Here is a 13,844-nt window from a genome sequence, read left to right as displayed (position 1 = left end):
CAAAAATGTATCCATTGATGCTGTTATATGATGTCTACTATGTAAGTGCATTACTTTTTAATAAATTTATGTGCCTCGAAGTACTATACGATTGGTTGCCCCTCTGTCTTTTTTCTGAGCCTGCATGTGAAAGACACTTCTGTGGGGTCCTGTGAAGGCATTGTACATCTGTGAATTGTGAAGTTCTCTCTCCCTGCTAAGGAATGTGAGTAATGTGACTAGGAACCATCATTTACGCCGAGCGCTGTTTGCTTTTATGCATGTTTGACCACTCTGTGACAGGAAGGTCAAAAGTTCCGGTAAGAGGCTACGGGTGTCAGCACAGGGTGTAACTCATCTCTCTCACTATTCACTGGTGATTGGCTGATTGGATCGGGTCCTTTCTTTCTACCTGCAGTTCTACTCCATTAGATTGTTCATGGACTGTATTACTGTGATAGATTGTTTAATATATGTCTGGCGCAGCTCCTAATATACATCTACATATATAATGGTCCTGATTCATCAAGCTGCAAAAAAAAACAAAAAAAAAACTTACAGCTAAAACTGGCCTCTCAAGCAGTATTTTATCACAAGGGAAAATATAGGCCACCGATTACAGCCCAATCCTTAACCTTGTTCTGACTACGTAATGCATATGTGCAGATTTAGTAAGGATGGCTTTAACACTGTGCACATAGACCTCCATGGTGGCCAAGTTTTTTGTGCTGAGAGTGCGCTTATTGCATGCTACCAGCACAGCAACCAAGCTGTGGCAGACAGCCCCCAATCTCTGTTTATGATTGGGAGTCGGCAGCATGGGCTCCTGATCATGTGTCCACTGTGACAGCCAATCACACGGTTAGATAGTCTGTTCCAAATCCTGGCATTACAACCCAGTTGATGGGCCATCAGGAGGGGGCAGGAAGGATTTAAAATACAGAATACCCTGGGGGTGAGTACCTGTATCTTTTCTGTGACAACAAAGCCATGTAAAACCAGTGTAGCAGTATTTCCAGCATCAGTGCTGGGGATGGGTCTGCCATGGCTACCGTTAACACCAACAGCATATTTAAGCTTGTTGCCCAAGTGTGAATACTGAGACAATGCACAGTCCGGCATCTTTGGTTTTTAGTTTTATTTTAGGAACTTGGATGGGAGAAGGGAATGAGTGGGATACTCCTCTGGCTCAACTAGTTACAAGAATGGGACGCTTGAGAAAAAAATGCCTTCTAGCGCTGACTTGACGCCGGCTGAATGCCGGCCAATGCTCACTGGCGCTTGTGAACACTGACTTGCTGTCACTGAACTGAAACTGACTTCTGACAATCCTGTTTGCTCAAAAGTCCTTTTTCACTGCTTCCTTCAGTCCTCCCTGACTGAGGTAGCCACTTGCAATTACTGCTGCAACACTTAACATTTTACACGTCAGTGTCCAACCACTGGCACCCCCTTTACTCTTCAGGGTTAACTCTGGCCCCCCCTTTACTGTCACCGCTGCCCGGCTAGCTAGCTCCTGGATCCCTCTGACCTTCTCCGGAGTGGTCCCCTCTCCTTTGCAGACCCCAGGGGCAGTTCGCTGCACTCACGACTCAGAATGCTTCCCTGAAACTCGTCCCCAACAGCTCCGCTGGAGCTCAGCACACTGGATCCCTCTCTGCAGCTCAGCTCAGCCTGGTATCCCCTCAGGCAAGCCGCCTGGGATACCCGATTCCTCTTGACAGGAGGAGAGACAGCCTTCACCTCCCTCTTGGGACTCTGCTTCCCGCCACAGACAATCTGACATGTGCCCCTCACAGACTTATACCCCCTTTCAGAATGCTGTGCGGCAGAATCTGCCCTTCCAGGATGGATACAAGCCCTGGTGTGCTATTGGTCAGGTTTCCTCCACTGCCCAATGAGAGCCCTCATCGGGTTACAGTGGGGAGACTCCCTGACACAACAGACACACCTGAGAGCACATGTCAGCCTAGCTGAACGATTTGGCCCTGCTGTTGAGCAGGCAGGGCCCAGGGGAGGACTGGGAAGGGGGGTAGGGTGCCAATTGCCCCCTGGGCCGCTCTGATGCCGGGTAAAAAGGCCACACTCAGGGCTGTAGGGGCCTGACACTGTATACAGCTGCCGGTCACCGATACACAAGGTTATTTGCGGAACGGTATGAGTTTGCAGAGTCGCTCCTCCACCCGGCCGACATAATACTAACACAGTAACTTCCCTGTCAGGCAGAGTGATCTCCGCCCAACAGGAGCTTCCTAGGCCCCGCCTGGCGTAATGTTATATTTTTCTTCAACCTCCTTTGTTGCTATTAACATTAAATTATGTTACCACATTGTATCATATTTGTCTTGTGTTTTAACATCAATATCCGTAATAAAACCAGGTGGGCATGGATGGTGAGCTGGTTCAATGGGCCACTTGACTGGACTTGCCCCCCCAGGCCTAAGGCTGCCAGCCCTCCCCTGGCAGGGCCCCACTATAATTTACCTAGCAGCTACCTTGGAGGGTGCTACACCAGTATAGTTTATTCAAAATTACACAATGTACAATTTTATCTCAAGGGTTAACTTTTTCATTTTTTTATTGTGTTACTTACTCTTTTTTGAGAGGGCTTCCCTCCCTGCAGTTGAATATGCGATGGCCAAGGCAGGGCATTGGTTCTTCAGTATTTGTTCAATGGAAACCAGGGTGGCTGTGTCCTTCTGCAGGATTTTCTGTACAGTTTCAGATTGAGGATAGTCCCCAGGGACCCACAACCATTCTGTGATATCTAAATGTACCAGATCTTTTCCTTCCATAGCTACCTTAAAAGCGGATCCTGATGGGTCGTTCATGGATGAGGAACATGTTACCATGCATTGAATTGTGAAGGGACCTGAGAAAGATTGATTTTTGCTTAGTTTACCCTGTAATAATTCCAGACTTCTGGATGTAGAAAACACAGAGGTCTTTACAGATGGGTAGCTACAGTATTTGGTTAAAGGTATCCCTATAGCAGGGGTCTTAAAACTATAGCCTTCCAGTTGTTTAGGAAGTACAATTCCCATCATGCCTACTCATGTCTGTGAATGTCAGAGTTATACAATGGCTCATGGGATGTGTCATTCCACAACAGCTGGAGGGCTGTAGTTTGAGGATCCCGGCCCTATAGCAAAATCAAGAGCCTTCTTGGATATCCAACCTTCATATTATAACATAAACCCATAGCTAAAACCTGCTTTTGTACCTGATACATGACACTAAACATTCTATTTATTTTTTGCAATCTAGCGGAGATAACTGTAAGAATTTTGCTATTGAAAGCTACAGTAAATGTTTTTGAAACATGACCTTCACACCTATATGGATGGACATCCCATTCCCAAGCCAGAGACATTAACCACTTAAGGACCGAGCCTATTTTTGACACATTTTGTTCACAAGTTAAAATCAGTATTTTTTCCTAGAAAACAACTTAGAACCCCCAAACATTATATATATTATTTTAGCAAAGACTCTGAAGAATAAAATGTCGGTCATTGCAATAATTTTTGTCACGCGGTATTTGCGCAGCGGTCTATAAAGCGCCATTTTTTTGGAAAAATTTTGAAAAATCACATTTCACTGCATTTAAAAAATACTAAACAGTAAAGTTAGCCCATTTTTTTTGTATATTGTGAAAGAACATGTCACGCCGAGTAAATAGATACCCAACACGTTACGGTTTAAAATTGCGCCCCCCCGTGGGATGTCGACAAACTACGGTCAATAGAGATCTCAATCTGCGACGCTTTAAATTTATTTAACGGTTACCAGTTTAGAGGTAGAGTGTAGCTCTTTTTTTTAAAATATTGCTCACACTCTGGCGATCGCGGCGATACCTCACATGTGTGGTTTGAACAGCGATTTCATTTGCGGCTCGACTTGCGTATACGTTTTTTTTTGTGCGTGAGCTAACGGTGACGGGGGCGGCTAAATTTTTTTTTTTTCCCATTTATTTTATTTATTTTTTTAACTTTATTACAGTTTTAAAAAAAAAAAAAAATCTGATCACTTTTATTGCTGTCACAAGCAATGTAAACATCCCTTGTGACAGCAATATGTCGTGACAGGTACACTTTATGGAGGGATCGAGGGTCTAAAAGACCCTAGACCCCTCCACTACACTTCCCTGTATGCAAAATGCCAAAAACGGCGTTTTTGCATACAGCCGATTTTCAAATTTGCCGCCTTTTGCGGCACAGTAACCCGGAAGTGACGTCATGGACGCCGCCTCCGGGTTACGTCAACGGAGCCCCGATCGATGCTGTTTCCGGCATTCATCGGGACTCCATCCAGCCGGCGGACGCGCCGGCTGGGTGCTCGGGGCTCCCGGTGGGACGGGAGCCCCGAGCAAAGCCACGGAAGGCGGCGGGAGGGGGGGGGACGTCCCCTCCCGCCCCCCCGGGTACCGATCGAGCGGCTCCCGAGCCGCATCGGTCGGTACCGACGGAAAGCCAACCGTCGGCTTCAAACCACGGTACCGGAATGATGCCTCTAGCTAGAGGCATCATCCCGGTACACTACCGCAAAGTTTACTGACGTAGACCTACGTTAGTATGCGGTAAGTGGTTAAAGTGGAGTTCCGGACAAATTATTATTTTTTTTTAGCTAAAAATACCCCTACAATAGTCAGGGCTCGTGCATTTAAATAAAGATAACCTGTAAACTGTCCCCTGTTTTTTTTTTTTTTACATCGCAGCATGAATTACTTACTTTGAGCAGTTGTTGTACAGCGCGGCCATCTGCGAGGTGGGCATCTGAAGCCGCAGTGTCCCTCTTCCGGGATTTTGCGCATGCGCAGTGCGTTGCAAGCAAGCGAGTCCCACAGCTTGCAGGCCGAGTTTCCATAGCCCATTGACTCCTGGGATTGATGACACTCCTCTCCCAGGAGCCAATACAAACCCGTAAATGACGTCGTTGGCCGCGGCCGCATAAGGAGGAAGTGAAAAGATGTTGCTCCATAAATAAGGTAAGTAAACCGGGAAAAAAAAAAGCAATTGCCAATTAATTTTTAGGATGCACACAGGTGCTGCATGGAGGGCATTGCAAAATGTGGGTGGAACTCTGCTTTAACCACTTGCCGACTGCCTAACGTGGATAAACTGCGGCAGTCAGCCGCTTGTAGGCAAAGCGACATATCGCCACGTCGCTCGCTCCTGCTGCTCTGGGGCGCGCTCCCACGCACCACCGGCCCCGCTGATGATCTGATTGGGTTCAGAACCAATCAGTCATCAGGTCCAGGCAAATGATTTTTGGCCTGGACCTGTTGATCAGTCCTGCCCATTTAGATACTGACTTGTGCCTGTGTCATGTAAACAAAGGCAGAGAAAAGACCCGCTCTCTCCTCCCCAAATCCTTTTTGGATTCATTGAGAGGAGAGAGTGGATCTAAACTGCGAGTACTGCAACAAGCACCCACACACACACACACACACACACACACGTAGACAGGCACATTTAACCCCCGATCAACCTCCCCCCAGTTAACCCCTACACCCCCTGTCACAACACACACTGTATACAGTATATAGCATTTTCCTATATACCCATATAAGTGTGACTTGTGACCAGGTTTAGCGCTTGCGCCCCTTCCGTTTATACTTAGGATACCCGCCACCCCCCATAAAGATTTAACCACCTGATCCCCCCTGATCCCCTCCTGATCATCCCCAGTTAACCCCTTCCCCTCTGTCACATTGCACACTAATATACAGGTAATATAGTGGTTTACTGTATTTTGTATTAGTGTGATTGTGACTAGTGTTGAGCGAACACGGACTGTATTATTCGTGTTCGTACCGAATAATTGGATTTTTTGTACCCGAACACGGACACGGACACTTTACTGTATGTTCGGGTAAAAATCCGTGTTCGGTCGTTTTATTTCCGGGTTTTGCATGCTTTGGCGCTCTTTTCATGGCGGGCTTTCAACAGCCAATCAACAATCGTTTAACTGGTGTGCCTTAAGCCATCCCAGCCATGCCTGCAAATGTCTCAGTAGCTGTGATTGGCCGTCTGAAGCATGTGACCAAGTCTTTATAAGTTCGAGGCAGCCGCAGCGGCGTCATTATGCTGCTTAGATTCAGGGACAGAGCACACATCAACGTGCTGGCTGCTGATTAGGGAAAGATAGGCAGGAAAAAACCATTTGTGTCCGGATAGAATTGAGGGACAGGTCGGAGTGTTTAGGCAGGGCGAGTTGTAGGCATTTTAGGGATAGAGTCTGCTGAATTATAGGGTCAGTGTCTTCTACAAACTACAATCGATATTGCTGTGTGGGGGGTGGGGTCTGCACTCAATCCTGATCTACGATCTCTTCTCAATCCTGTTAGGGACAGAGTCTGCTGAATTTTAGGGAAACTGTGTTCTACAAACTACAATCGATATTGCTGTGTGGTGTGGGATTGGAGATAGGCAGGTGTCAGTGATCCACATCCATTTTTCTGTGTGTGAGCTGCAGTGAACACAATCTTTTTGGGCTGCAGTGAACACAATCTTTTTGGGCTGCAGTGAACACAATCTTTTTGGGCTGCAGTGAACACAATCTTTTTGGGCTGCAGTGAACACAATCTTTTTGGGGTGCAGTGAACAAAATCTTTTTGGGGTGCAGTGAACACAATCCTTTTTGGTGTGCAGTGAACACAATCTTTGTGGGGTGCAGTGAACAAAATCCTTTGTGGGGTGCAGTGAACACAATCTTTTTGGGGTGCAGTGAACAAAATCCTTTTTGGGGTGCAGTGAACAACATCCTTTTTGGGGTGCAGTGAACACAATCTTTTTGGGGTGCAGTGAACAAAATCCTTTGTGGGGTGCAGTGAACACAATCTTTTTGGGGTGCAGTGAACACAATCTTTTTGGGGTGGAGTGAACAACATCCTTTTTGGGGTGCAGTGAACAAAATCCTTTTTGGGGTGCAGTGAACAAAATCATTTTTGGGGTGCAGTGAACACAATCTTTTTGGGGTGCAGTGAACACAATCTTTGTGGGGTGCAGTGAACACAATCTTTTTGGGGTGGAGTGAACAACATCCTTTTTGGGGTGCAGTGAACAACATCCTTTTTGGGGTGCAGTGAACACAATCTTTTTGGGGTGCAGTGAACACAATCTTTGTGGGGTACAGTGAACAGAATCTTTGTGGGGTGCAGTGAACACAATCTTTGGGGGGTACAGTGAACACAATCTTTGTGAGGTGCAGTGAACACAATCTTTGTGGGGTGCAGTGAACACAATCATTGTGGGGTGCAGTGAACTCAATCTTTGTGGGGTACAGTGAACACAATCTCATACTTCTGAAGGTTTGAGGGTGCTGCCTGTTCCATACTCCCCCTACTCCTCATCTAGCCTTTTAGGGGTACAAACAATAGTAATTGGGGCCTAGTGTGGTTGTGTACGTGTGATATACATACACTTTTTTGGGATCATATTTTCTATTCCGCTATTTAATCAAAAACCTTTGGGGATCAGTTAAATTGGGGGATAGTCTGTGTTGGTACGTGTGAGAGAGATCCACCTTTCCAAGTTGTTGGGGTTCATCTCATACTTCTGAAGGTTTGAGGGTGCTGCCTGTTCCATACTCCCCCTACTCCTAGCCTTTTAGGGGTACAAACAATAGTAATTGGGGCCTAGTGTGGTTGTGTACGTGTGATATACATACACTTTTTTGGGATCATATTTTCTATTCCGCTATTTAATCAAAAACCTTTGGGGATCAGTTAAATTGGGGGATAGTCTGTGTTGGTACGTGTGAGAGAGATCCACCTTTCCAAGTTGTTGGGGTTCATCTCATACTTCTGAAGGTTTGAGGGTGCTGCCTGTTCCATACTCCCCCTACTCCTAGCCTTTTAGGGGTACAAACAATAGTAATTGGGGCCTAGTGTGGTTGTGTACGTGTGATATACATACACTTTTTTGGGATCATATTTTCTATTCCGCTATTTAATCAAAAACCTTTGGGGATCAGTTAAATTGGGGGATAGTCTGTGTTGGTACGTGTGAGAGAGATCCACCTTTCCAAGTTGTTGGGGTTCATCTCATACTTCTGAAGGTTTGAGGGTGCTGCCTGTTCCATACTCCCCCTACTCCTAGCCTTTTAGGGGTACAAACAATAGTAATTGGGGCCTAGTGTGGTTGTGTACGTGTGATATACATACACTTTTTTGGGATCATATTTTCTATTCCGCTATTTAATCAAAAACCTTTGGGGATCAGTTAAATTGGGGGATAGTCTGTGTTGGTACGTGTGAGAGAGATCCACCTTTCCAAGTTGTTGGGGTTCATCTCATACTTCTGAAGGTTTGAGGGTGCTGCCTGTTCCATACTCCCCCTACTCCTAGCCTTTTAGGGGTACAAACAATAGTAATTGGGGCCTAGTGTGGTTGTGTACGTGTGATATACATACACTTTTTTGGGATCATATTTTCTATTCCGCTATTTAATCAAAAACCTTTGGGGATCAGTTAAATTGGGGGATAGTCTGTGTTGGTACGTGTGAGAGAGATCCACCTTTCCAAGTTGTTGGGGTTCATCTCATACTTCTGAAGGTTTGAGGGTGCTGCCTGTTCCATACTCCCCCTACTCCTAGCCTTTTAGGGGTACAAACAATAGTAATTGGGGCCTAGTGTGGTTGTGTACGTGTGATATACATACACTTTTTTGGGATCATATTTTCTATTCCGCTATTTAATCAAAAACCTTTGGGGATCAGTTAAATTGGGGGATAGTCTGTGTTGGTACGTGTGAGAGAGATCCACCTTTCCAAGTTGTTGGGGTTCATCTCATACTTCTGAAGGTTTGAGGGTGCTGCCTGTTCCATACTCCCCCTACTCCTAGCCTTTTAGGGGTACAAACAATAGTAATTGGGGCCTAGTGTGGTTGTGTACGTGTGATATACATACACTTTTTTGGGATCATATTTTCTATTCCGCTATTTAATCAAAAACCTTTGGGGATCAGTTAAATTGGGGGATAGTCTGTGTTGGTACGTGTGAGAGAGATCCACCTTTCCAAGTTGTTGGGGTTCATCTCATACTTCTGAAGGTTTGAGGGTGCTGCCTGTTCCATACTCCCCCTACTCCTAGCCTTTTAGGGGTACAAACAATAGTAATTGGGGCCTAGTGTGGTTGTGTACGTGTGATATACATACACTTTTTTGGGATCATATTTTCTATTCCGCTATTTAATCAAAAACCTTTGGGGATCAGTTAAATTGGGGGATAGTCTGTGTTGGTACGTGTGAGAGAGATCCACCTTTCCAAGTTGTTGGGGTTCATCTCATACTTCTGAAGGTTTGAGGGTGCTGCCTGTTCCATACTCCCCCTACTCCTAGCCTTTTAGGGGTACAAACAATAGTAATTGGGGCCTAGTGTGGTTGTGTACGTGTGATATACATACACTTTTTTGGGATCATATTTTCTATTCCGCTATTTAATCAAAAACCTTTGGGGATCAGTTAAATTGGGGGATAGTCTGTGTTGGTACGTGTGAGAGAGATCCACCTTTCCAAGTTGTTGGGGTTCATCTCATACTTCTGAAGGTTTGAGGGTGCTGCCTGTTCCATACTCCCCCTACTCCTAGCCTTTTAGGGGTACAAACAATAGTAATTGGGGCCTAGTGTGGTTGTGTACGTGTGATATACATACACTTTTTTGGGATCATATTTTCTATTCCGCTATTTAATCAAAAACCTTTGGGGATCAGTTAAATTGGGGGATAGTCTGTGTTGGTACGTGTGAGAGAGATCCACCTTTCCAAGTTGTTGGGGTTCATCTCATACTTCTGAAGGTTTGAGGGTGCTGCCTGTTCCATACTCCCCCTACTCCTCATCTAGCCTTTTAGGGGTACAAACAATAGTAATTGGGGCCTAGTGTGGTTGTGTACGTGCGAGATACATACACTTTTTTTGATCATATTTCCTATTCCGCTATTCAATAAAAACCTTTGAGGATCAATTGAATTGCGGGATAGTCTGTGTCGGTACGTGTGAGAGAGATCCACCTTTCCAAGTTGTTGGGGTTCATCTCATACTTCTGAAGGTTTGAGGGTGCTGCCTGTTCCATACTCCCCCTACTCCTCATCTAGCCTTTTAGGGGTACAAACAATAGTAATTGGGGCCTAGTGTGGTTGTGTACGTGTGATATACATACACTTTTTTTGGATCATATTTTCTATTCCGCTATTTAATCAAAAACCTTTGGGGATCAGTTAAATTGGGGGATAGTCTGTGTTGGTACGTGTGAGAGAGATCCACCTTTCCAAGTTGTTGGGGTTCATCTCATACTTCTGAAGGTTTGAGGGTGCTGCCTGTTCCATACCCCCCCTACTCCTCATCTAGCCTTTTAGGGGTACAAACAATAGTAATTGGGGCCTAGTGTGGTTGTGTACGTGCGAGATACATACACTTTTTTTGATCATATTTCCTATTCCGCTATTCAATAAAAACCTTTGAGGATCAATTGAATTGCGGGATAGTCTGTGTCGGTACGTGTGAGAGAGATCCACCTTTCCAAGTTGTTGGGGTTCATCTCATACTTCTGAAGGTTTGAGGGTGCTGCCTGTTCCATACTCCCCCTACTCCTCATCTAGCCTTTTAGGGGTACAAACAATAGTAATTGGGGCCTAGTGTGGTTGTGTACGTGCGAGATACATACACTTTTTTTGATCATATTTCCTATTCCGCTATTCAATAAAAACCTTTGAGGATCAATTGAATTGCGGGATAGTCTGTGTCGGTACGTGTGAGAGAGATCCACCTTTCCAAGTTGTTGGGGTTCATCTCATACTTCTGAAGGTTTGAGGGTGCTGCCTGTTCCATACTCCCCCTACTCCTCATCTAGCCTTTTAGGGGTACAAACAATAGTAATTGGGGCCTAGTGTGGTTGTGTACGTGTGATATACATACACTTTTTTTGGATCATATTTTCTATTCCGCTATTTAATCAAAAACCTTTGGGGATCAGTTAAATTGGGGGATAGTCTGTGTTGGTACGTGTGAGAGAGATCCACCTTTCCAAGTTGTTGGGGTTCATCTCATACTTCTGAAGGTTTGAGGGTGCTGCCTGTTCCATACCCCCCCTACTCCTCATCTAGCCTTTTAGGGGTACAAACAATAGTAATTGGGGCCTAGTGTGGTTGTGTACGTGCGAGATACATACACTTTTTTTGATCATATTTCCTATTCCGCTATTCAATAAAAACCTTTGAGGATCAATTGAATTGCGGGATAGTCTGTGTCGGTACGTGTGAGAGAGATCCACCTTTCCAAGTTGTTGGGGTTCATCTCATACTTCTGAAGGTTTGAGGGTGCTGCCTGTTCCATACCCCCCCTACTCCTCATCTAGCCTTTTAGGGGTACAAACAATAGTAATTGGGGCCTAGTGTGGTTGTGTACGTGCGAGATACATACACTTTTTTTGATCATATTTCCTATTCCGCTATTCAATAAAAACCTTTGAGGATCAATTGAATTGCGGGATAGTCTGTGTCGGTACGTGTGAGAGAGATCCACCTTTCCAAGTTGTTGGGGTTCATCTCATACTTCTGAAGGTTTGAGGGTGCTGCCTGTTCCATACTCCCCCTACTCCTCATCTAGCCTTTTAGGGGTACAAACAATAGTAATTGGGGCCTAGTGTGGTTGTGTACGTGTGATATACATACACTTTTTTTGGATCATATTTTCTATTCCGCTATTCAATAAAAACCTTTCTAGGGCAAGATCTTAAATTACAGAAATATGAGGAGACCGTCAAATAAGGGCCGTGGCCTGGGTCGTGGTGCTGCTGGTAGAGCTCCTGTTGCAAGGAGAGGACATGGTCGATCTGTGCCAGCTACACGCACAAGTGAAACACCTTCCTCAAGTGTGAGTAGGCGACAGAACCTGCATCAGTATTTGGTAGGGCATCAAACGCCCCTAGAAGTGATGAGGCCAGAACAAGTTGAGGCGATAGTAGATTGGTTTGCTGCTGACAGTGCCTCCAGTTCCTTCACATTGTCTCCCATCCAGTCTACTGCAGAAAGGTCAGAGTTGGCACCTGCAGCCAATGTCCAACCTTCTTTCACCTCACCCCCTTGCAAATCAGGCCAGCAGTCTGAGCCCCAAGCCATACAGCAGTCTCTTATTCTTTTTGAGGACTCTGTCAGCAGGGTTTCCCAGGGCCATCCACCTAGCCCTGCCCCAGAAGTGGAAGAGATTGAGTGCAGCGATGCCCAACCACTTATTTCTCAAGATGAGTACATGCAAGGATCATCGCAGCACGTCTCCGATGATGACGAAACGCAGGTGCCAACTGCTGCGGCGTTCAGCATTGTGGAGACCGACAAGGAGGGCAGGGGTGAAGACTGGGTGGAAGATGATGTGGAGGACGATGAGGTCCTCGACCCCACATGGAATGAACGTCATGCAGGTGACCTGAGTAGTTTGGAGGAAGAGGCGGTGGTCGCACAGAGCCACCAGCACAGCAGAAGAGGGAGCAGGGTGCAGAAGCGGAGCGGCCGTGCCCTAGACACTACGCCCGCTACTGCCCAACGCAGCAAGGGAACGAGCGCACCAAAGTCAGCTCAAAGGAGTTCTCTAGCGTGGAAGTTCTTTAGAAAATGTGCTGATGACAGGACACGAGTGGTTTGCACCCTGTGCAATCAGAGCTTGAAGCGAGGCATGAACCTTCTCAACCTGAGCACAACCTGCATGATCAGGCATCTAAGTGCAAAGCACGAGCTGCAGTGGAGTACACACCTTCAAAACCAAGAAACGTCTCTGGCTCATCCTGCTTCCTCTTCTGCTGCAGTCTCGGCCGCTCCAGCCACATCTGTAGTGATACCGGCACCTGCCACCCCGCAAACAGACGATCTGTCAGCAACACCACCACCTGGGTCACCAACAACCATCTCCACAATGTCCCGTGGAAGCGTTCAGCTTTCCATCTCCCAAACACTTGAGAGGAAGAGGAAGTACCCCCCTACCCACCCGCGATCCCTGGCCCTGAATGCCAGCATTTCAAAATTATTGGCCTTTGAAATGCTGTCATTCCGTCTGGTGGAGACGCACAGTTTTAAAAACCTTATGTCGGTGGCTGTCCCACAGTACGTCGTGCCCAGCCGCCACTACTTTTCCAGGCAAGCCATCCCTTCCCTGCACAACCAAGTGGGGGAAAATATCAGGTGTGCACTGCGCAACGCCATGTGTGCCAAGGTCCACCTAACTACGGATACGTGGACCAGTAAGCACGGTCAGGGGCGTTATATCTCCCTAACGGCACACTGGGTAAATGCAGTGGCGGATGGGCCTGAGGCGGATAGCAATTTGGCGCATGTCCTTCCACCACCGAGGATTGCAGGGCGCTTCAGTTTGCCTCCTGTTCGTAACTCCTCCTACTCCGCTTCCTCATCCTCTACCGCCTCCTCATCCGGACAGCGTAACACCTTCACCACCAACTTCAGCACGGCCAGGGGTAAACGACAGCAGGCAGTTTTACAACTTGCCTGTTTGGGGGACAAACCACACACCGCGCAGGAGTTGTGGAGGAGCATGGAACAGCAGACAAATGAGTGGTTGCTGCCAGCGAGCCTCAAGCCCGGCCTGGTGGTGTGTGATAACGGGCGAAATCTCATAGCAGCTCTGGGCCTAGCCGGTTTGACGCACATCCCTTGCCTGGCGCATGTGCTGAATTTGGTGGTGCAGAGGTTCCTTAAAAACTACCCCGATATGTCAGAGCTGCTGCAGAAAGTGCGGGCCGTTTGTGCGCACTTTCGGCGTTCTCACCCTGCTGCTGCTCGCCTGGCAGCGCTGCAGCGTAACTTCGGCCTTCCCGCTCACCGCCTCATATGTGACGTGCCCACAAGGTGGAACTCCACCTT

At 46.7% G+C, this 13,844-nt stretch overlaps 1 protein-coding gene across 1 annotated transcript in view; it reads right to left on the bottom strand.

The window, feature by feature from the left end:
• LOC309560276 (antigen-presenting glycoprotein CD1d-like) overlaps positions 1 to 13,844 on the bottom strand; it is a 165,776-nt gene that overhangs the window by 47,486 nt on the left and 104,446 nt on the right. The window contains exon 3 of the mRNA XM_082263870.1: positions 2,573 to 2,851. Within this exon, the coding sequence (XP_082119996.1) occupies positions 2,573 to 2,851 (279 nt within the window). The remainder of the gene's footprint in view (positions 1 to 2,572; positions 2,852 to 13,844) is intronic.

Source organism: Pelophylax lessonae, assembly GCF_965119305.1.
Source record: "Pelophylax lessonae genome assembly, chromosome: 7".
NCBI lineage: Eukaryota > Metazoa > Chordata > Amphibia > Anura > Ranidae > Pelophylax > Pelophylax lessonae.
The sequence above is the reverse complement of the archived record's forward strand: the minus strand, read 5'-3'. Positions and strand labels throughout refer to the sequence as shown.